At 45.1% G+C, this 22,912-nt stretch overlaps 2 protein-coding genes across 2 annotated transcripts; one reads left to right on the top strand and one right to left on the bottom strand.

Moving 5' to 3' along the window:
- Positions 1-313: 313 nt before the first annotated feature.
- LOC127342557 (histone-lysine N-methyltransferase SUVR4) lies at positions 314-5,884 on the top strand. The gene is made up of 8 exons (XM_051368532.2): positions 314-652; positions 741-1,137; positions 3,358-4,355; positions 4,483-4,748; positions 4,863-4,929; positions 5,029-5,079; positions 5,450-5,549; positions 5,634-5,884. The coding sequence occupies exons 1-8, from the start codon at positions 458-460 to the stop codon at positions 5,666-5,668; spliced, it is 2,109 nt and encodes a 702-aa protein (XP_051224492.1). The 5' UTR covers positions 314-457; the 3' UTR covers positions 5,669-5,884.
- Positions 5,885-20,897: 15,013 nt separating this feature from the next.
- LOC127342559 (senescence-specific cysteine protease SAG39) lies at positions 20,898-22,393 on the bottom strand. Its single transcript, XM_051368535.2, has 2 exons — positions 21,687-22,393; positions 20,898-21,586 (listed from the first exon to the last, which is right to left on the bottom strand). Exons 1-2 carry the CDS (start codon positions 22,114-22,116, stop codon positions 21,000-21,002), a joined length of 1,017 nt encoding a protein of 338 aa, XP_051224495.1. The 5' UTR covers positions 22,117-22,393; the 3' UTR covers positions 20,898-20,999.
- Between the last annotated feature and the right edge of the window lie 519 nt (positions 22,394-22,912).

Raw genomic sequence — 22,912 nt, forward strand, 5'->3', positions numbered from 1 at the left:
TGATATGTGGCCAAGCCTGGTTTCATGTGTAAATGTTGGTCTACTAAATGCACGGGCATTTCTAGGTTATATTTCCGGAAATTTTTCGTATTTATTTTCCGGAATTTTCTCTGCCGTTTCCTTTTTCGTCGGAAAGGGCTCCCTCGTTTTCTTTTCCGTTTCCGTTTATGTTTTTGTCGTTTCCGTTTCGTTTCCTCAAAATGCCGCTTCCTTTTTCGTATTTGGTCCTCCATTTTCTTTTTCTTCGAAAACGGACGGAAAGTTTCCGTTTCGTTTTCAACCCTACTACCTATCGAGTAGTGAAAGCTCGGAGTCCTCCCGAATCGAATCGAATCGAATCGTCTTCCAAACCAAATCCCCCAAAAACCCCAGTTAAGCTAAGCTAACCCTAGCAATGGCGATGCCAATGTCCACCCACTGAATCAGTGCGATCCTCATCCCCGGCCGGAGCCCGAGGATGGGTTCGTCGCGGTCGGGGGACAACACGCCTAGGGCGCGGCGGGCGCTGGCGGCCATGAGGGCCCTCGGCTTCTCCAAGAAGCCCACCCTCACCGTCCTCAAGCGCCTCCTCAAGGTCTACGGCAACAACTGGGCGCTCATCGAGGACGAGTCCTACGGCGTCCTCGCCGAGGCCATGCTCGACCACCAGCAGGTCCCTTCCGCCGCCCATCCTCCATTCCCTAATCCACTCTCCTGGGATATAAATTGTTTTCGTTTCGGCGCGGCGCATGGGTTTTCAGGCGACCGGCGATGGGGGGTCGGAGCCGGAACCGGTGCAGGAGCATGAGGGGATCAACGCCGACGACGACGATATGGCGGGAGGAGACCCGTCGGGCTCCCTGGGTCCCCCCTCGCCTCCGCCCCCCACCACCGCCAGGGAAATGGTCGTATCGCCTCGTTCGCAGGCCAGCGCCTCGATGATGGCGTTGGGCAAGAGGCGGCACAGGGAGACGATCGATGCGGATCCCCAGCTGGACGACGCCGTCTTGCTGAGGGAGCCCAAGCCTGTGCCTGTCGATACGGAAGTGCAGCCTGGCCTGAACGGCCGCCGTTCTCGCAACGCGTCCTCCTCCTCCGAGAAGTTGTTTCGAGATTTGCCTCCGCAGCAGCCCGATCAAAATCCTGAACAGATCCCAGGTTCGAGCGGGCCTTTGATCTTTTTGTCCTTGCACGTTAAGGAGATAGATTGCCGTCTTTTACTTTTAAATCATGATGATGACATTGTACCTCTTTGCTTGGTAAGTTGGTAACGATCGGGTAGTATTGTTAAAACATAAGCACTAGTTCCACAATTTGCTCGAATTCTTAAAACGCTCTCCCAATGCTATATGTACATCAGTGATACACTTGTTAAAAATTGCCCCCAACATTGTTTGCATCCTTTTAAGTTAACTAGATGATACCCCACGAGTTGCTGCTGGTATGTTTGTTTAAATTCTTTTATCGATGTATGTACAAGCAAGAAAATAGGAAATCATTGGACTAAGTGCTTGGGGTTTGCTCTTAGATACAAATACGTTGTTCAGTTATCAAATATGCTGCAAAACATTGGTAGATAGAAAAATGAATCATCATTCTCAAAAACAAAATATAGTTGATCAACCATCTCACTTTTTTAAATGAAAAATCCATAAAAAGCTAATTTGCAAGCATTTAATCAGCTTGACTACAATTTGACACAGAGCAGATGGAGAACTCACAAAATATAGTTACACGATAAAATAATTTCTTACAATGATATGAAAAAAAAACCTTCAGGTCGAGAAGGTGGCCCTGAAAAAATGACGGTGCATACATACAACGGGGAGTTGAAAACCCAAAACTAACTGAGATGAAGTGACGAAATAATCATAATTGTAACATGTGAAGAACAAATTCTGAAATCGGTTACTGTTAATAGATTATATGATTTGTAATTATACGGCATTCCTAAGATGATCTGTACTGCTGAGTGAACTATACAGTCTTCGATGATAACAGAATGCATCATGTGCGCACATTTCCAAAGAATAGTCTAATGCTACATCCTCGTCTTTTGTTTGTATCCCTAAAACACTACTGAAGATGGGCTTAGTAGAATCATCGGCCTGCAAATATTTATGGGAGAAAACCAACTTCAGTTGAGATGGTGAGATAAACAATCATTAGCAGTAGTACTCTGTGAAATAACATTTACACCCTGCAAGCATATTTCGGCCAATTTTATCATTGTCCTGTGAAACAATATTTTGTTTTACTTAATCGATTATTTTCTTAGCACCTTACCAATGCGAATAAAACAGAGATGTACTCACCTGTCCATACTCAAATCTTCCAGAATCTTGAAAAGTATAGATCTTCATGTATCGATCCAAACAATATAAATAAATAAGGGGAGCAGAAAACTAAGAATCAAGAGAGGGACTTATATGGGCACAGTTGCTATATGAAGCCAATCCCTCGATAGCTGAGTCTCCAACTGAGCCAGTCCAGACCAGGCGTGGAGAAGGCTCGATATGAAGGGTACTCAAGCAAAAGCATGAGTGGTTGTTATAGTACATCTATACATGTGGTGCGCCGATGAATAGGGAAGAGCGGAAGAGGCTACTATTTCTAATGATGGTGGTCAATTTATAGGGTTGAATTGTGAATCAGGCGCCTCTTATGTCTCTTGATTTGTCCATCAATACCTTGGCAGATACAATGGATGGAGGAGACGAAGGGACCTAGCACCAGCCATTTCTACATTTCAGTTTTTCCTATTTTGAAGAACCACCGGAGGCATGGAACAAAACGGAAGCACAAAGCTATAATGGGAAAATAAAATCCGCATAACCTTCTCGTATTCCCTGACAGAAATCATGGACATCAATAGAGAGTTCATTGCCGGGATTGCTTGGAAGATGAAGCCTCATACTCCATTAGATGTGCATTATGGATAATGTAGTTATGAGCCGCATGTTGCTGTCCACTTGTGAAGACGTAGGTAACGAAACAAAATGCAGAAACAGAAATTGAATGCTGAAATGGAACATAAATTAATTGCTTAGTTGGCATGCATGTCTGTGCGTGAGGTTGACGTGGGCATATACAACCAATAAAAAACTGACCGAAGTGGCATGCTTGCATGTCGAGAGAATTACCATTAGTGGGTTGCTCCAATTTTGATATTATACATTATAGATTTGTTACATACGACTTGTCATGTCAAAAAAAGATACGGCTTGCTGAACCTTGGAGGTGCCACCTGCCCAACCTTTGCTTGGTGAAACTCTTGTAAAAAACGTGTTAAATATGACTTTGGTCAATCACATCTTGCTGTTATATGTTCTTTCAGCAATGATCTTATTCTGATTGGACTCCTTCAAACTTTTAAAGGTGCTAGAGACAGGACAATTCAGAGATGCGGAAATCGGGAAATGACTACTTCATCTGTAGAGCCAACAAACAGCGCACTGAATAATGGAACGCGATCTGGAGTTGGAAATGGGAAGGAAGCTCCTTGTCTAGACATTGAAGTAGCATCATCCGCTATGGGCGAGGTCAAGATGTCGCTGAAATGCAGTGTCAACCCATCAAAGTTCCGCATGCCCGCTTTAGAAGCAGTTTTCAAGCTGGTTGAGAGTAAATGCCTTCGCTCATACAAGGTTCTTCCTCCTGATTTTTCCATCCGCAGCCTCATGACCGAGATATGCCAGTGTGTTGTAGAGCGCAATACGCAATCAGATGGTGCTGTTATTGGCAGCAGGTCAGAGGATGGTAGAAATAGGAAACAGATGGCTGCAGAAAAACTATTGGTTTCTAACGGCTCAGAGAGTGGTCCAGTGAATTCGACTCCATCCCAGCAACGGCATCTTGTGCTTTCTACATTGAGGACTAGCCATGATGTAATGGATATATCTAAGGGAGAAGAAAAAATAAGGATATCAATTGTAAATGACTTCGGGAAAGAAAAATGCCCACCTTCCTTTTGTTATATACCACGAAACCTTGTATTCCAGAATGCTCTTGTCAGCATGTCACTTGCAAAAATTGGTGGTGAAGACTGTTGCGCTGATTGCTTTGGCGACTGCTTGTCCTCACCTGAACCATGTGCTTGTGCAAGACAAACTGGTGGTGAATATGCATATACAGTAGAAGGTTTGGTTAGGCCAGCATTCATTGATGAGTGTGTCTCTATGAACCGCTTCCCAGGAGAACATCAGAAGGTGTTTTGTGAAACTTGCCCGCTCGAGAGGTCTAGAAATAAAGCTTCACCAAAGCCTTGCAGGAGCCACCTTGTTAGAAAATTTATTAAGGAGTGCTGGAGCAAATGTGGCTGTAACATGCAATGCGGTAACCGTGTGGTTCAACGTGGCATCACATGCAATCTACAGGTAATATTTAATGTTCTTAACGGAACGTAGATTGCTGGGGCACTAGCTTTCCTTTATTTTCTGTGTGATGTGTGCTGATTATACTGATGCCGGATGGTTTTCAACTACTTTTACTTTTATTATCTAGGTTTTCTTCACTGGAAAAGGGACAGGCTGGGGGCTCCGCACTGTAGATAAATTGCCAAAGGGAGCTTTTGTTTGTGAATATGCTGGGGAGATACTAACAAATACAGAACTGCATGAAAGGGTCGTTGAGAATATGCAGAATGATAGGTATGTGCATCCAATACTTTTGGATGCTGGTTGGTGTTCTAGAAAGGTGCTGAAGGAGGAAGAGGCTTTATGCCTGGATGGAACGTTTTATGGCAATGTTGGCAGATTCATTAACCACAGGTGCGTCTAGCTCTTTGTGGTTTTTGTTATGTTTTTTAATGACAACATAAAAGATGAATCTTATAAATTGTCTTCCCCAAAATAATCTGGCTATAACAACACTCCATCATGTAGATGCTGTGATGCAAATCTAGTAGTGGTTCCTGTTGAAGTGGAGACCCCTGATCATCACTATTATCATGTAAGCTACCCTTGACAACTGTACCTGTGTTAGACTCTGAAAATACCGTAATATAGACACATCATGTTGATGTTTTTTTGTTGATATTTATAAAAACAGCTTGCATTCTTCACAAGCACCAAGGTGGAGGCTTTTGAGGAATTGACATGGGTATGTGCTATATGGTTTCCTAATGTCAATCCATTATGTAACCTTCATTTATAAATAGGAAGGTGTGTATTTTTCAATAAACTCCCATAATGTATGTATAGCTGCAAATGTGAACGAATCACGTGGGATTTCTGTCTAAATGATGTTGAGGTTGTTTTGTGTTTCTTGGCTTCCCTAATGTATGTATATCTAGTGGGCTTGCTGTTGGCTTTATTTTCTACTAGTTGTATCCCAATAATTTGTTTTTGTACAACAGTATTATATATTCTCTTAAAGTTAAAGTGCATAATTGTTGCAAGATAAAAGAAATGTCGACATATTAGATCCGCAATAGAAGGCACATGCTTATTGAGATGGTGCTGGTTTTCAGGATTATGGCATCGACTTTGATGCCGAGAAGCAAAAACCTGTGAAACCGTTCGAATGCCTATGCGGGAGCCGATACTGTCGGGGAAGGAAACATCATCCGAGTATGTGTTTGTTGCTGTTGTTTGGGGTCGAAAACGACTACCGGGCACACATTTTTGAATGCCTTTTTGTTTTTGGTTTTGCAGGGAAGAAAAGTGCAACAGCTGCTGGTGCGGACTGAGCTGTTGGTTGTCTAGGGAGAAGGGAGTGTCAAGGAGCGCAATGGAGTTACCTATTGGCAGTTGCCCCCCCACCCGGCGCTCTGTCTAAATGCTATAACCTATGTAGTATTAGAAATGTATGTAGTAGGTAGTGAGAAGTCAGGTTATCTGGAATGAAATTGGGTACCGCGCCTTTCAGTGGTGCATATATATGCATAATGCATTCCCCTTGGCCATTTTTGTTTCAAGGTTTTGGATGACCTATTTTTTCGCGAAAACGCAAAAGCCTTACGTTTCGATGCATTGATAGATAAAGAAGGTTTGTATGTACAATATCCAGAAGAGGGATCAATGCCACGCAGTACAACTCAACCCAAAAGACCTAATCTAGGGGAGGAGTTGGCGAAGCCCCCAGGCGCTTGCGTCCGCCCATTATCGTGTCTCGGCCTTGATGTCACTGACTAAGGAGGCCACCGAGGGACGCGTGTTGCCGAAGACCGCAGCGTTCCTATGCTTCCAAATCCACCACGCCGTGAGCATGATGAGTGACGAAGTTCCTTTGCGCAACTGGTGTGGGGAGGTCCGCACCACCAGCGACCACCACTCCGCGAAGTCACCCTCAACCGTCGGAGGTCCCGCGGTGGATCGAATCCACGATAGGACCTCAAACCAAACTGTCATAGAGAAGGAACAGCCGGTTAGGATGTGCACCATAGTCTCCACTGACTGGTCGCACAGCGGGCATCTTGTCGCGTGGGGCAATCCCCGACGCGCCAGACGCTCACTCGTCCAGCACCTGTCCAGGCAAGGAAGCCAGATGAAGAACCTCTTCCTTGGTGGCGCCCAAGATTTCCAGTTGAGCTTCCAGGAGCGTGATAGGATCGCCCCCTGGAAGAGGGCATCATAGCAGGAGCTGGAGGAATACTGGCCATCCGTCGTCCAACGTCAGACCAACATGTCTTGATCTGGGGAGAGCACCATGTCCCTAGCCTAATCCATAGCTGAACATACTGCCATAGAGTCAAGGCGCTCGGTGCGCCCTCGATGTCCGAGATCCAGCTGCGCTCCACCAGCGCCTGCTGCACCGTTCGCCGCTTTCTGAGGCACTTGGGAATGAGCGCATAAACCTCCGGCGCTAGCTCCCTGATGGACTTGCCATCCAGCCACCTATCCTCCCAGAAGAGAGCGGACTCGCCGTTGCCCACCACCATAGAAGTGGAGGCAGCGAAGGCGTCCAGCTCAATCTTCGAGAACTGCATGTCGAGCCCGCGCCATGGTCGTTGGGGGTCAGTACGCATCCTCCATAGCCAACGAACCCGAAGGCTGATGGCAGTGCGAGCGAGATCCAGGATCCCTAACCCCCCAAACCGTAGCGGGCGGCACACCCTCGACCAGTTGACATGGCAATGACCGCCATTGGCCTCTGCCCTACCGGCCCAAAGGAAGCTTCGTAGGATCTTGTTAACCTGTTTCAACGCCTTCTTGTTGAAACTCAACACCATGAGCTGATGCAGCGGAATAGCTGAAAGGATCGTATGCCGCACCTAGAGGGGGGGGTGAATAGGTGCTAACCAATTTTTAGTTCTTTTTCAATTTAGGCTTGACACAAAAGGTAAATTATCTAGATATGCAACTAAGTGAATTTACCTATATGACAAGGCTAACAACTAAGCAAGATATATCTAAGCAATATAGAGATAGAATAGGATAGAGGTAACCGAGAGTGGAGCACGCGATGACACGGAGATGATTCCCGTAGTTCCCTTCCTTTGCAAGAAGGTACGTCTACGTTTGGAGGAGTGTGGTTGCTACGAAAGCCAAACCAACAGCCACGAAGGCTTCACTCAGATCTCCGGTGAGCAACGCCACGAAGGCCTAGCCCACTTCCACTAAGGGATTTCCTCGAGGCGGAAACCGGGCCTTTACAAGGTTCTTGGGGCACACATCCACAACCAAATTGGAGGCTCCCAAATCTGTTACAACACAACAATCAACAATAATACATCAACACAAATCAACTAGGGAACCAAATAGGAACACTAGCATGAGATCCCTCAAACAAGAGAGGGGGAAATGAAGAACGCTTCGGTGAGGATGTAGATCGGTGTCTTCTCCTTCGAATCTCCAAAGATCAAGAGCTTTGGTTGGGGGAGGAAGGAGATCTTGCAAATCTTGACTTTCTTGAGGTGGCTCTAATGGAGGTGGCTTGGCAGATTTCTTGTGTAATGATTGAGCAAGCAACCAAGGAAGAAGAAGGGGGGTATTTATACCCCCTCTCAAAATTGAGCCGTTGCTGCTTCCGGGGGGCCGGATAATCCGGCCTAAGTAAGGGCCGGATAATCCCCCCCCCCGCCGGATAATCCGGCCATCGGGACAAAAGAGTGACATTGTCCGGCCAAATGTCCGGCCCATATACAGATTCACATTTCTTCCAGTCCTTAGCCAAAAACGAGGGGGCCGGATATTTCCAAAATATCCGGCCCGGATAATCCGGCCCTGGTACAATACCGGGACATTATCCGGGCAAATGTCCGGCCCCCATACAGAGCTGCATTTCCTCGACGACTTAGCCAAAATCAGGGGGCCGGATATTTCAACAATATCCGGCCCGGATTATCCGGCCTGGCCAACTTTTTCTGAATACTTTTGACAGACGATCAAATCCAACACACATGAATAAATATCTATGTAATCCATGTACCACTTAAACAAACATTAGTGTATCATATATATTGACATCAAACACACAAAACATAATGTGAGAGATGTTCTTTCAATCTCCCCCTTTTTGGTGTTTGATGACAATATACGGATTTGCAAGGGAATCACTATAGAGACAAGCATGATGGCAAAACATAGAGGCCCTCCCCCTACATGTGTGCATATAAGTAATTTGCATTTGAATACAAATACACAACACATAGGAGTATGGTGCCTCAACACAAGAGATATCCAACATGAGCTCTAACAATAGACATTGACACATATGAAGTTGAGATAGGATGCAAGAGATCATACCCATGTGTAGATATATAATGCGGAGATATAGCATCACACTTAATGTAATATCCTTGATCTCAACAAATAGAAATCCGAAAACCATAACAATGTCTCACACCACATAGCACATAGTTTTGAACGGCACACAAACAAACCAAATAGTTCAAATAAGAGGGAACACAAGCAATATAAGAATGATAAACGCATATGCTTGTGCCCAAACCATGCAAATCCCCGAGAATCCTAATAGAACACTTCTCCCCCTTTGGCATCGAGACGCCAAAAAGGGGACAAGCGCGATGCTACACGTCCCATGGGAATCACTCGGAGGCATAATCATCATCGGACTCTTGCGCCTCTTCTTCTTCTTCTTCTTCTTCTTCATCAGTGTCAGGTGCATCCGGAGAACGACGAGAGGTGTTGGACCTTTGAAGGCAATCATCAAGATCACTCCAAGGAACCTGTGCAGAGTGCCATCCACTGTAACCCTGGTGAACTGGAGGCTGAGGCGGGGGACCTTGATCACCGCTGAGCTTGTGTAGAATAACCGCCTGAGTATGCTTAATCTCAGAACGCTCACGGCTAGCTGCATAGTTCTCCTTATGGATCTCAATGTTCATGCAAAGGATGTGACGCTGAAACCAACTAAGCCGGGTCACTTCCTTCCTCATAGCCGGGACATCAGGATGACGAGCAGGAGCAACACCACTAGAACGAGCATCACCCATGAAAGAGTCAGGTGCAGTGCAGTGAAGAGACCGGCTTAAGCTTGTAGGCCTTCTTGACATGGTGCTTCACCAACGGATACCCACTCAATTCTTCACTCACGATTCTGAGTTGTTGATGAGAAGCTGGATGTAGGGTGCATAAGGTATGGTGGTCCGGGAGACCATGGCATCACGGATCTCATGGAAGATAAAGTCCATGATATCAAGAGTGTAGTCCCGCACCTCATTACCATCACGAGCACACTTAAAGCTGAGGTGCATAAGATCCACAAGGACTCCCCGGATAGCATCATTGTTACCACCACTTGGGCAAATGGTTGCCCGAAAGAACCGGAGCAACTGACTGTATATGAGGAGCAGCCCCTTAGTATAACCAATCCTTCCCGCTGAGGTATAGAGATTCGCAAGAGCATTCTTATCTGTCTGTTGTGGTCCATGAAGACGACGACCCTCATCAATAGGAACTCCAAGAATACCAGCAAAACGGCGCAGAGTGGCACTGCAGTGAGTGGAGCCAGACATCCATTCCAAAGTGCGTTCCTCATCATTCTTGATTGCCAAAGTGGCAAAGAATTGCTTCACCAACTACGGGCTATAGTCACATAGAATCTTCATGATATCTTTCAAGCCCATTCTTCCAGCTACCCAGATGGCATCTTCAAAGTGATTGTTTTCAGCCAGAATGTCCACATTGATAGCTTGCATGGGTCTCAGATTCTTCATAGGCTCATAGATGTCCTTGTAGATAAACACTTGCTCCATGCACCAGAATCTCCTGCCCTCTATTTCTTCATCCCTTGGAACATCTTCATACCAGTTCTTCAAGCGAATAGCGGAATAAGAAACTGGATCCATGGTCTTGTAGTTCTCCCTCACTTCCTTGTTCTTCCTTCTTGAAGTGACGGACTTGCGAGGTGCATTGGGTGCAAACTCGTCACTAGATCGATCATGCCTTTGGCGTCTCCGACCACCCCGAGAAGCACCACCTGTGAGAAGCAAAGGCGGGAAGCAAAGAGAAGGTAATGCTCATAAGTCATGTAAGATATAGTAATATACTCGAGAAACATGCTATAAGTCGGTACAAATCTAGACATGATAGATTGAAGCAAAACTGCAGCGGCGATGAAGCTCCAGGCCAGATAATCCGGTGTCCCCTGGGGGCGGATAATCCGGCCCGGCCGGATAATCCGGCCTGCTCGGGGGGCGGATAATCCGGCCCTGCGAGATGTGCAGATTTTCAATCAAAAACTTGTCTAAGACTAGATCGGCCTCATAGCATGCAAGAGGAGTACACTACACGTGATTTGGAACAACTAGACACCAATTCCACCAAGAAAATAGCACATATAAAACACAACATCTAGGGTTAGAGATTGTGAATCATACCCACATCCATTGTGGAAACCGCTTGGAGGAGAAGGTAGCTAGGGAGGAGATGCACCCGATCCACCCAAGAACTCCGAGAGGGGGCGGACGGAGCGTCTCCGGCGAGGAGGAGGAGATCCGGCGGTCTTGAGAGGAGAAAGAGGAGAGAGGCGCGTGGGGGGGAAGGTGTGAACCGTTTTGCCCCCCGCGGCCTCGACCTCAACCCTTTCAGGATCTGCCCAGGCCGGATAATCCGGCCCTAGCTTAGGGCGGATAATCCGGCTGGGCCGGATATTCCGGGGTCGCCTGGGGCCGGATTATCCGGGGTTCTGGAAAATTCCAGAATCACCGGGAATCCGGCCCATCTTTCGTTGGTTATTTGCATGACCCATATGTGATACAATAATGTATCACGTCACATATAAGGTGCAAATTTACCAATAAGATGGAGCAACCAAGATCATCCGACCGAAAACACCTCAAACTCCAAGTTTTTACCAAACATGACAAATGAGCAAGATGGAAATGGCTTATAGGAGAGAGTAGGCTTAGGTTTTAGAAGATACAAACTGTTAATGGTACATGGTCACTCAAGTTTGCAAGATATGAGCAAATAAGGCCAAACTAGAGTGATTTCCCATAAGAACATGGAGATGTCAATAAAATCCAATGAAAATCCAAACAACTCCAACTCTTCACGAAGAAGAGTGTGGTGGCCTAGGCCACCATATATGAGTGTTATGGTATGGCACCGCGAAGATATATCTTGGGTCCAAACCAATACTCATCATTTAAGCTCACATATCAACATATGATATAACGAGAATGAAATCTTTAATGTTGGCATTATGGGGGGAGGGATAGCTCAATAATTTAAACCGCACTCCCCCTATTTCCATGCCCACATCTAAACCAAATAAAGTTTTGAGACGAAGGTGTGTTTGCAAGATGGTCAAGCTATACTCCTTGAATCGATGATATTTAGCTCATTCCTCAAATAAGTGAACCTTGCTTCATCAAGAGGCTTCGTGAATATATCGGCAAGTTGATCTTTGGTAGGAACATAGATAAGTTCAATATCACCCCGGGCAACATGATCCCTAATGAAATGATTCCGGATCTCAATATGCTTCGTTCTTGAATGTTGCACCGGATTATAGGCAATCTTGATAGCACTTTCATTGTCACATAATAGAGGCACTTTGTCACAAATGACACCGTATTCCTTTAAAGTTTGCCTCATCCATAACAATTGAGTGCATCCACTTGCGGCGGCAACATATTCGGCTTCGGCGGTGGAGAGAGATATACAATTTTGCTTCTTAGATGACCAACACACCAAGGACCTACCAAGAAATTGGCAAGCCCCGGAGGTTGATTTCCTATCATCCTTGTCTCCCGCCCAATCCGCATCGGTGTACCCATTGAGAATAAAACTTGAGCCTTTGGGGTACCAAATACCATATCTTGGGGTATCAACCAAATATCGAAAGATTCTCTTGAGAGCTATCATGTGGCTCTCCTTAGGAGAAGCTTGATACCTTGCACACACACCAACACTCAACACTATGTCCGGTCTAGATGCACAAAGGTAAAGCAAGGATCCAATCATGGAGCGATATACCTTTTGATCCACCTCTTTACCATTGGGATCAAGTGCAAGATGACATTTGGTAACCATAGGAGTGGCAACACCTTTCATCTCGGTCATCTTGAACCTCTTGAGCATGTCTTTGAGATATTTTGCTTGGTTGATGAAGGTTCCTCCTCTCAATTGCTTGATCTCAAAACCAAGGAAGAACTTCATCTCTCCCATCATAGAAATCTCAAACCTATCGGTCATAAGCTTTGAGAATTCATCATTGAAAGCTTTGTTAGTAGAGCCAAAGATAATATCATCAACATATAATTGGCAAACGAAAAGCTCCCCATTGACCCTCTTAGTAAAAAGAGTGGGATCGATTAGCCCAACATCAAACCCACGGTCTACCAATAATTCCTTAAGGTGCTCATACCAAGCTCTAGGAGCTTGTTTGAGACAATAAAGAGCTTTATCGAGCTTGTAGACATGGTTAGGGAAGTTGAGATCCTCGAACCCCGGGGGTTGCTTAACATAAACCTCTTCATGAATAGGACCATTAAGAAATGCACTTTTCACATCCATTTGTTGTAACTTAAAGTTATGATGCGATGCATAAGCAAGAAGGATACGGATGGACTCAAGACGAGCCACGGGAGCATAGGTTTCTCCAAAGTCAATTCCCTCAACTTGAGAGAACCCTTGAGCCACCAATCTTGCCTTGTTCCTCACAACATTCCCAAACTCATCTTGCTTGTTCTTGAATATCCATTTAGTGCCAATAACATTGCGGCACCCCTTTGGCTTCTCTACTAAAGTCCACACTTTGTTGCGCTTGAAGTTGTTGAGTTCTTCGTGCATAGCTTCCAACCAATCCGAATCTTCAAGGGCTTCAAATACTTTCTTGGGTTCCACTAAGGAGATATAAGCATGATGGTTGCTAAAATTAGCCAATTGCCTTCTTGTGGAAACCTTTGCCCTTACATCACCAAGAACCTTGTCGTGAGTGTGTTCAAGACGCTCAAGTTGCCTTTCTCTTCTTGCTAGACGACGGGCCTCGATCTCCTCCTTGGTTCTTCTTGGCCTTGGAGGTGTCACTTGATCAACTTGATCATTTGGGTCCCCGTCTTGACCTTCCACTTGAGCAACCACAATTTCTTGTGAGTGCTCAACATCATGTGCTTGATCTTGGACATCATTTGGTGCGGAGCAAATATCAAATGGATACTCGTCGGAACCATCATGAATCCTTGGTTGATCATGACCTTGATCTTGTCCTTGATCTTGTCCTTGATCTTGCACACTAGAGAGAGGGTGTTGTTCTTGTTCTTGGGTTGGTGCATCATTTGCTTCACTTGATGGGGTTTGTTGATGTTGAGAAGATGAGGGCTCCACCGTGGTAGAGCATAGTCCTTCCCGAGACGCCACACCGTGTCCCTCAATGGGGCGGAAAAATCCCACACCCATTCTTACTATGGCATCTTGAGGTATTTCATCACCTGCACAAACATCAACTTGCCCCACTTGGGAGCCATCATTTTCTTCGAACTTCACACTACAAGATTCAATGATAATCCCGGAGGATACATCAAAGATTCTATAAGTGTGAGATTCGGCACCGTAACCAACAAATATACCCTCCAAAGCTTTAGGAGCAAATTTAGACAAACGAACCCCTTTGATTTTGTAGAAACACTTACACCCGAACACCTTGAAGTATGAGATATTAGGCTTGTTCCCGGTGAGTATTTCATATGGAGTCTTGTTCAAGCCCTTGCGGAGATAGAGCCGGTTGGAGGAGTGACAAGCGGTGGAGATGGCTTCGGCCCAAAAGTTATAGCGGGATTTATACTCCGCCATCATAGACCTTGCCATATCCATAAGAGTCCGGTTCTTCCTCTCCGCAACACCATTTTGTTGAGGGGTGTAAGCAGCGGAATATTGATGACGAATCCCCTCATCACTAAGAAAATCATTGAGTGTGTAGTTCTTGAACTCGGAGCCGTTGTCACTTCTTATTGCCATAATGAGGAGGTTGTGTTGGCGTTGCACCTCGGTAGCAAAGTCAATGAATATTTGTTGAGTCTCATCTTTCGTCTTGAGAAAGTAGACTCAAGTGTATCTTGAGTAGTCATCGACAATCACCAAGCAATGTTTCTTCGCACCAAGACTTGCATGAGTAACGGGACCAAAGAGATCCACATGAAGGAGCTCCAAGATCCTCTTGGAAGAGATGATGGTCTTGCTTGGATGCGGAGAGTCATGCATTTTGCCTTCAACACAAGCCCTACAAACACGATCTTTGGCAAAAGACACATTTTCCATTAGTCCCACAATATGGTTCCCCTTGTGAAGACTTTGCAAAGTTCTCATGTTGACATGGGCTAGGCGGCGATGCCACAACCAACCCACGTCCGCCTTTCCGAATAGGCACATCGCACTTGACGTGGTGGTCCCCGAAAAGTCCACCACATACAAGTTGTGTTCTCGATACCCAACGAATGCGACTTTTAGAGTCTTGCTCCACAAGAGGACCACAATATCATTATCAATAAAGACGGCGAAACCCATCTTGCCAAGGGCGGAAACGGAAAGCAAATTGTAACCAAGGGTTTTGACAAGCATGACATCCACAAGAGTAATGTTGTGTGCAACCACAACCTTGCCAAAACCCAATACCTCGGATGTAGAATTATCGCCAAAGGAGACGGTGATATCATTTATGTTAGGCCTCAACTCCTTGACGAGGTTCTTGCCGCCGGTCATATGACTTGTACATCCACTATCAAGTACCCATTTTGAACCTCCGGCGGCATAGTCCTACATGAGATCAATTCTTGGATTTAGGTACCCATTTTTCAATGGGTCCTCTTTTGTTAGCAACAAGGGTCTTTGGAACCCAAATAGACCAAGCAACATAACCATCATATGGACCAACATATTTAGCATAAACATCACCATAATAATCTTTAAAGAGAACATAGTGAGGGTTATCTATTCCCGCACCATCATCATTAATGGTGTTGCCCTTTCGGGGTTCACCATTAGCTTTCTCATGTGCGGGCTTGGTCTTTTTCTGGTTTGCCTTTTTAGCCTTGGCATTGAAACCAAGTCCCTCCTTCCCATTGTTTGACCTTTGCTTACTCAAAAGATCATCCAAGGAAAGTTTACTTTGGGGAGAGGAGGTCCTAGCAAGTTCATCTTTCAACCTAGCATTTTCCTCAATTATATTTGCATGATCACATGAAGGAGTAGAGGTACTAGGTATGTCATATGAAGCAAGCCTAATTTGAAGTTGCTCATAAGACTTGGAGAGGAGAGTGTATTCACTCTTCAAGGCTTTGTGAGCCTTGTCTAGTTCATCTAGATCCTTCACAAGTTTCTCATGATCAACACCAAATTTGGCCTTTTCCTTTATAAGCACTTTAGTCTTAGCTCTAGCAAGATCTCTAGCTTTAGTGAGCTTGTTAATTTTATCTTGAGGCTCTTCAAGAGTTTCTAGCCTCTCCTCAAGAGAAGCTATAGTTTCTTGACTTTCCTCAAGAGCATTTTTAAGGGCATGGATTTCAAGAGAGTCTTCTCTCTCTATTTGACCCTTTTTCTCAAGCATATCATTTTGTTGAGCTATACGAACCATGAGGCTAGAAACATGCTTCTTAGTGTTACCTTGTAGGTTACTAATGAACTCATCAAACTCTAGCATCTCTTGTTTCACTTTTAGACTAGCGGGGTCAACCCCTAGATCATTAGCAATGCTAGGCATAGAGGGGTTAGGAGATGATACCTCGGAAGATTTAGCCATAAGGCAACTTTCTTCCTCCACATGAATGACCTCATTGGGGGATTCACTTGGTGATGAAGAGTTAGTGGAGAGGGAGGCAAGAGCGACCAATCCATTAGAGGTTGCATCTTCTTCATCATCAACATCATCATCTCCGGAGGTATACTCTTCTTGAGTTGATAGCACAATAGGTGTGTCCAAGGAGGACCTTGCCATGAAGCAATGTGAATTCTTGATATGAGGGTTCTCATTGGGAGATTCAAAGAGAGATGAAGAGGGTGTGTTGGTGGTGACGATGGCGGCCAATTCCTTTGAGCTTTCTTCATCTTCATCACCACTAGAACTTTCAACTTCATCGGAAGAATATTCTTCCCTTGTTACTAGCACAACTCTTGAGGGCCTCTTGCCCTTCTTGGTCTTGTTGTTGTAGAACTTCTTGTTGAGGGGCTTTGAATATTTGCCCTTTGAGTCTTTGCTCTTGTCCTTGGGAATGAGCCTCCCATTATGAAGCTCTCTATTCTCATAGGGGCATTCGGCAATGAAGTGGCGCTTGTCATCACAATTGTAGCATGATCTTGTCTTTGGACCAAAGCTAGTGAACCCATTTTTGTTGTTCCTCTTGATGTTGTCTTCCTTGGCCTTGGAGGGATCAACCCAAAAGGATTTTGCATGGAAGGCCATGTGATCATGGTAGTGGCATTGCAAATCTTCCGGATAGGTCATACTCCAAGATGCCCTATAAGATTCTTGAGGAATCACTTCTTCAACGGAGTTGACCACCAAGGCAAGGTTGGAACCTTTTGCCATCCCAAGAGCACGATTGCGAGAATCATGAGAGGTTTCCTCAGGCACCTTGAGAGCTTGCAACTCGTGCACGACTTGTTGAGAGGTGAGAGAGGAATAGCATTCCCTTCCCACAAGAGTCTTGACATCAATGGGTACAAATGGCATCATGCATTCAATGTACTTCTCCTTGATCCAAGAATCATTGATGTGGGTGGCACCAATAATCCGGAAGGCATCGGCAACGGTGAGAAGTCTTCCATACATGTCTTCATGATCTTCATCCGGTAGCCTCATGAACCCTTCGGCTTTATTCTTGAGAGCATTATACTTGTTCCTCCTTGTGCTCTCACTTCCAATACAACTAGCGGTCAAACCATCCCAAGCTTCCTTGGCGGTGGTGTAGTTCCGGACACGATGCAATTCCTTTGTCCCCACACTAGTTTGAATCATGTGCAAGGCGGTGTTGTTGAGTTGACTATCAACCGCTTCTCTTCTAGTCAACTTGTCGGGGTTGTATGGCTTGAAGCCCTCCATGATGATTCTCCATAATTCATTGGAGGCACTACAAACATGAGAGCGGAACTCAAATCGCCAAGTATCGAAATTTTCAATAGAAAACTTAGGCGGGTCTCCCCGAATGTTCAAATGGGGATGGGGAACCGGTATATCGGGTGATTGGAAAGGTGGAGGTACTCGATTGTAGCTCTCACTTTCACTAGTTCCCTTGGGAGATGCAATGGGGGATTTGATAGTGTTTAAGTTATCACCTTCCACGGGTTTGGTAGATGAGGGTAAGTCTGAAGCCTCTCCCTCATTTAACGCACCCGTGTCTTTAACCTCTACACTAGGAGCCTTGGGAAGGGCCGGAGCCAAAAGCTCGACAATCATCTTTTTCATGCTTTCCATTTGGGCTTCCATGGAGGACTTCAACGAATTGAAGTCTTCCACGGAGACCATCTTGGCCGCCCCTTCCGAGGACTCCTCGTCCGGCATACTCTTAGGCGGTTAAGCCCGAAATAAGAGCCGAGGCTCTGATACCAATTGAAAGGATCGTATGCCGCACCTAGAGGGGGGGGGGGGTGAATAGGTGCTAACCAATTTTTAGTTCTTTTTCAATTTAGGCTTGACACAAAAGGTAAATTATCTAGATATGCAACTAAGTGAATTTACCTATATGACAAGGCTAACAACTAAGCAAGATATATCTAAGCAATATAGAGATAGAATAGGATAGAGGTAACCGAGAGTGGAGCACGCGATGACACGGAGATGATTCCCGTAGTTCCCTTCCTTTGCAAGAAGGTACGTCTACGTTTGGAGGAGTGTGGTTGCTACGAAAGCCAAACCAACAGCCACGAAGGCTTCACTCAGATCTCCGGTGAGCAACGCCACGAAGGCCTAGCCCACTTCCACTAAGGGATTTCCTCGAGGCGGAAACCGGGCCTTTACAAGGTTCTTGGGGCACACATCCACAACCAAATTGGAGGCTCCCAAATCTGTTACAACACAACAATCAACAATAATACATCAACACAAATCAACTAGGGAACCAAATAGGAACACTAGCATGAGATCCCTCAAACAAGAGAGGGGGAAATGAAGAACGCTTCGGTGAGGATGTAGATCGGTGTCTTCTCCTTCGAATCTCCAAAGATCAAGAGCTTTGGTTGGGGGAGGAAGGAGATCTTGCAAATCTTGACTTTCTTGAGGTGGCTCTAATGGAGGTGGCTTGGCAGATTTCTTGTGTAATGATTGAGCAAGCAACCAAGGAAGAAGAAGGGGGGGTATTTATACCCCCTCTCAAAATTGAGCCGTTGCTGCTTCCGGGGGGCCGGATAATCCGGCCTAAGTAAGGGCCGGATAATCCCCCCCCCCCCCCCCCCCCCCGCCCCCGGATAATCCGGCCATCGGGACAAAAGAGTGACATTGTCCGGCCCATATACAGATTCACATTTCTTCCAGTCCTTAGCCAAAAACGAGGGGGCCGGATATTTCCAAAATATCCGGCCCGAATAATCCGGCCCTGGTACAATACCGGGACATTATCCGGGCAAATGTCTGGCCCCCATACAGAGCTGCATTTCCTCGACGACTTAGCCAAAATCAGGGGGCCGGATATTTCAACAATATCCGGCCCGGATTATCCGGCCTGGCCAACTTTTTCTGAATACTTTTGACAGACGATCAAATCCAACACACATGAATAAATATCTATGTAATCCCTGTACCACTTAAACAAACATTAGTGTATCATATATATTGACATCAAACACACAAAACATAATGTGAGAGATGTTCTTTCAATAGCTGCCAACACCGATCTAACCAGCGCCAAGCGACCTGCCCTGGGCATCATAGATGCTTTCCAGGTTGGTAACTTGTCAGCCAGACAATCCACCACGGGCTGGAACGCCTCACCCGGTAGCCGACGGATGGAGAGTGGGATGCCGAGGTATTTGACAGGGAAGGGTGCCAACTGGCACTCCATCACCCCGGCAGCGGCATTGGCCACATCCTCCATGCAGGAAATCGCAGAGACCGAGCATTTGGCGAAGTTGGTGTGCAGGCCTGACGCATGTCCAAAGAGCTCCAGAATGCCGCGGATAGCGCGCAACTATGTCTCATCCGGATGGCAGAAGATGATCACATCGTCCGCGTAAAGCGACGCCGTTGTGGCTAGCTCCCGCCGTGCCAGGCGCCGCAGAATCCCCAACTCGATCGCCTTAGCCAATGCTCGGTTGAGCGTGTTCATGATCAGCACGAACAATGACGGTGACAGGGGGTCTCCTGTCTCAGGAAATTAATCAATAGGATGACCTATTGATTAATTTCTACTAAGAAAGAGGGAAAATAAATAGTGTGCAAGTGAAATATCTTGTTCTCCTTCTCCATCAACCAATCTAACGACGTTGAGTCTATGTGAAGGGAGCTAGATCGAGAATTTGTATAGTTAAATTAAACTGAGGATATCACGTTTCAGTGGAGTGGAGCAATGTTGGTACTTTAACTGTTATAAAAAGTTTTAAACATATTATTTTGGTTTATTCTGAGCTAATAGTGAAAGAAAATACTCCAACGAATCAGTCAGAGTCAAGCTGGCGAGTTAAATTCATACTCCAAAATACTTGTTAGTTGTTATGATTTTGTATCATAAAAATATATTACACATGCAAGATTAAATATTGTTCAAAGGTTTAAACCTAACCACTACTAATATATGCAGGTAATTTAAACTTGATTTCATTGGAGAAACCACGAAGGAAGCCAGGCCAAAATAAAATACATTAAAACGGAACAATTTGATTTCATTGGAGAAACCACAAAGGTAGACAGTCACGGTGAAGGTATGAAACAAAGCGTCAAAATACTTCCAACCTTGTATTACAAACTGAAATAAAATCAAACAAATCGTAGTAGCTCTCCATAATCGAAGAATCGCATGACTTGCTGGCTTGCCGTAGGCCGTAGCCCAATCTTTTGATCTGTTAAGTACCTCCTCTTCCATTTGACTTTATACTTGTGTTCCCATGCTGCAGGCCATTTTTTCGGTGTTGCTTCAATAGTTAGAGCCCAAAAATCAATCCAATGGCCTATATAATGCACCATTGCCACAGAAAAATACTTATCATTGACCCTGTATCCCAAACTATTTCGGCTTGCTTGACTACTGGTAGATTTAAACAAATAGACTTTTCTTTGATATCTATCTTTCCTTCTTTTTTTGGGTTATATCTATCTTTCAGTTGGCGTGCAATATGCCAATATGCTAACTTCAAAATTCTGCCAAAAAACACTCCAAGTAACATAATTTATTCTTGAATATACATCCCACAGCACCATTTTTTGGACCTTCTTAACTACGACTTAAGAGGAAGGGACAGCCCTCTATCCGGAAATATAATAACCATAAATTGTTCATCAATCTTACCACGTTCAACATAATTTCATAGTAGTCATGACTCATGAGTTGTACAAAAACTATAGATACATAAACTGCATTTGCGTAACACAATGTACAAGCAGATACATATGGACATACAACCGTAGAACAAGAGACATACATTTATTCAATCTAGTGTATTTGTTCAAATATGTGGCATTTCATGGCCTAACTAAGCCGTGGGGTAAGAGGGCTCCATGGCAAGGCCGCACATGCCCTTCTTATCACTAATGTCCTTTTCCATTCTTAAGAATCCATTCTCGCCCCATGTTGTGCCCCAAGAATTCTTCAGCAACCAATACTTTGTACCATCATCTGTTGTACCATAGCCGATGGCTGCAATCCCATGATCCAAATCAGTACCACAGGAACCAGTCATCACACCACCAGAGTAAAATTGGAATATCATGTCTCCTCCATCTACGGCAACTGACACAGGTTGGCTTGCCACTGCCTTCATGAGGGCACCTTCATCATTGGTAGGCACATCCTCGTAGCTCTTAATCACTGCAGCACTGCTAGTACCACTCTTGCACTTGCCGTCTGTCGCGGAATATGGATAGCTAGACTCCTTAGTGAGGCCTCCATTCTTGATAATGAACTTGAAAGCGTCATCCATGAGTCCGCCCTCGCAACCCTGGTCCTCACCGTGAACATCACAATCCACCAATTCTTGCTCCGAGAGCGAGATAAGGTTGCCAGTACTTAGCTTCACAACGCCCTCTGTTGCAGCAACAGCAGAAAAGGCCCAACAACAACCTGCAAATGATTGTGTTTCCATATATGCAATCATACACAACATTCTGTTTTAAAAGATTAATATGTATATTTAATTCACTTGTATCTTAAATCTACTTACCACATTGGCCTTGATTCTTGACGGGGGTAACTGCACCCTTTGTCCTCCAGTCCACCGTTGGCGGGAGTGCATCAAGACTCATATTCTCATACCTGAATCCCGTAGGAACCTTCAGCGTGCTTGAAATGTACCCCTTGTTAGTCTTGGTTGCCCTGAACTCACCATTGCTGATGTCAGCAAATTGGTTGATGCTGAGCCAGAACTTGCCACCACTAGCGTTGAATGAGTCGATGAATCGAGCATTAGTCTTGAATATCTCGAACCTCTGCGCCTTCTCAACAGCATCATTATAGACGCGGCCATACTTTACCATCCAATCCTCGTGCCTCGCTACCATGGATAAGTCGTCATTCAGCTCACGAGCTGCGAGGACAGAACTAAAGAAGAGACAGCCGAGAATGGCAAGGAGTGAAGCTTTGGGGATGGCCATGTTTGGTCAGGCCCTCCTCTGAATTGCTTGCCACCCGTAGTAGTGAGTACGTTTTGGTTTGCGTTGTTCAATTTAACTAGGTGATATATATAGTACTCACAAGTGATTGTATTATTTGAGAAATAGGTACATAGGTACGGTGCGTGCACGAAGTTGTACTGTGTGAAAAGGGGCAAGCTCCTGCGTAGCCTTGAAGGAGTATTTAGAACATAATTTATTATTGTGCATTAGGCGTACATTTGCTGTAACTGTGAGGATAACTAATGTTTATGCAGGAGTTCACATCTTCAGCATCTCCTTCGTATGCCAATTGAGAAGAGCTATAACGGAGCTTCCAGAGGAAACACGACAACTTGTTTTAGTTAATTTGCACAAAAGCTTCACCCCTCTTGTACAATCTATTTGGTATGGAGGAAGTAAATTGACCCCTGACGCATCTTCATTCAGCAACCATAAACTGTTGACTACCGGTGCCTGTTTGGATGACCGCGAAAGAAAACCGTTGGCCACCGTACCTATGTACCTATTTTCCGAATATGCGTATAATGATAACTTGAGCTATGGACTTCCATGTTGAACTGTACGATGCTTCCATTTTCTCTTCAGCTGTTGCGGTGGTTTTCGCATCCCAGGACCTCACTAGATATATAGCGTTCTGGGCATGGCATGGTTCTGGGCTGAGTGTAGGGGATTTTCTGGCTTGTTTTGCTTATTTCGGTGCTTTTGCTAGGCATTGCGTTCAAAATGTGGCTAATTCATTGCCTATCTTCTGAATTAACGAAAAGTGAATTTGGTT

This window comes from Lolium perenne, chromosome 3 (assembly GCF_019359855.2).
Source record: "Lolium perenne isolate Kyuss_39 chromosome 3, Kyuss_2.0, whole genome shotgun sequence".
NCBI lineage: Eukaryota > Viridiplantae > Streptophyta > Magnoliopsida > Poales > Poaceae > Lolium > Lolium perenne.

Bases quoted from the DNA above. Each gene is read 5' to 3' on its own strand.
- LOC127342557 (XM_051368532.2), top strand. From the start codon at position 458: ATGGGTTCGTCGCGGTCGGGGGACAACACGCCTAGGGCGCGGCGGGCG. The intron at 1,138-3,357 runs GTTCGAGCGGGC...AAACTTTTAAAG, and splicing joins AAATCCTGAACAGATCCCAG to GTGCTAGAGACAGGACAATT. The intron at 4,930-5,028 runs GTAAGCTACCCT...TTATAAAAACAG, and splicing joins CTGATCATCACTATTATCAT to CTTGCATTCTTCACAAGCAC.
- LOC127342559 (XM_051368535.2), bottom strand. From the start codon at position 22,116: ATGGCCATCCCCAAAGCTTCACTCCTTGCCATTCTCGGCTGTCTCTTC. The intron at 21,587-21,686 runs GTAAGTAGATTT...AATCATTTGCAG, and splicing joins CAAGAATCAAGGCCAATGTG to GTTGTTGTTGGGCCTTTTCT.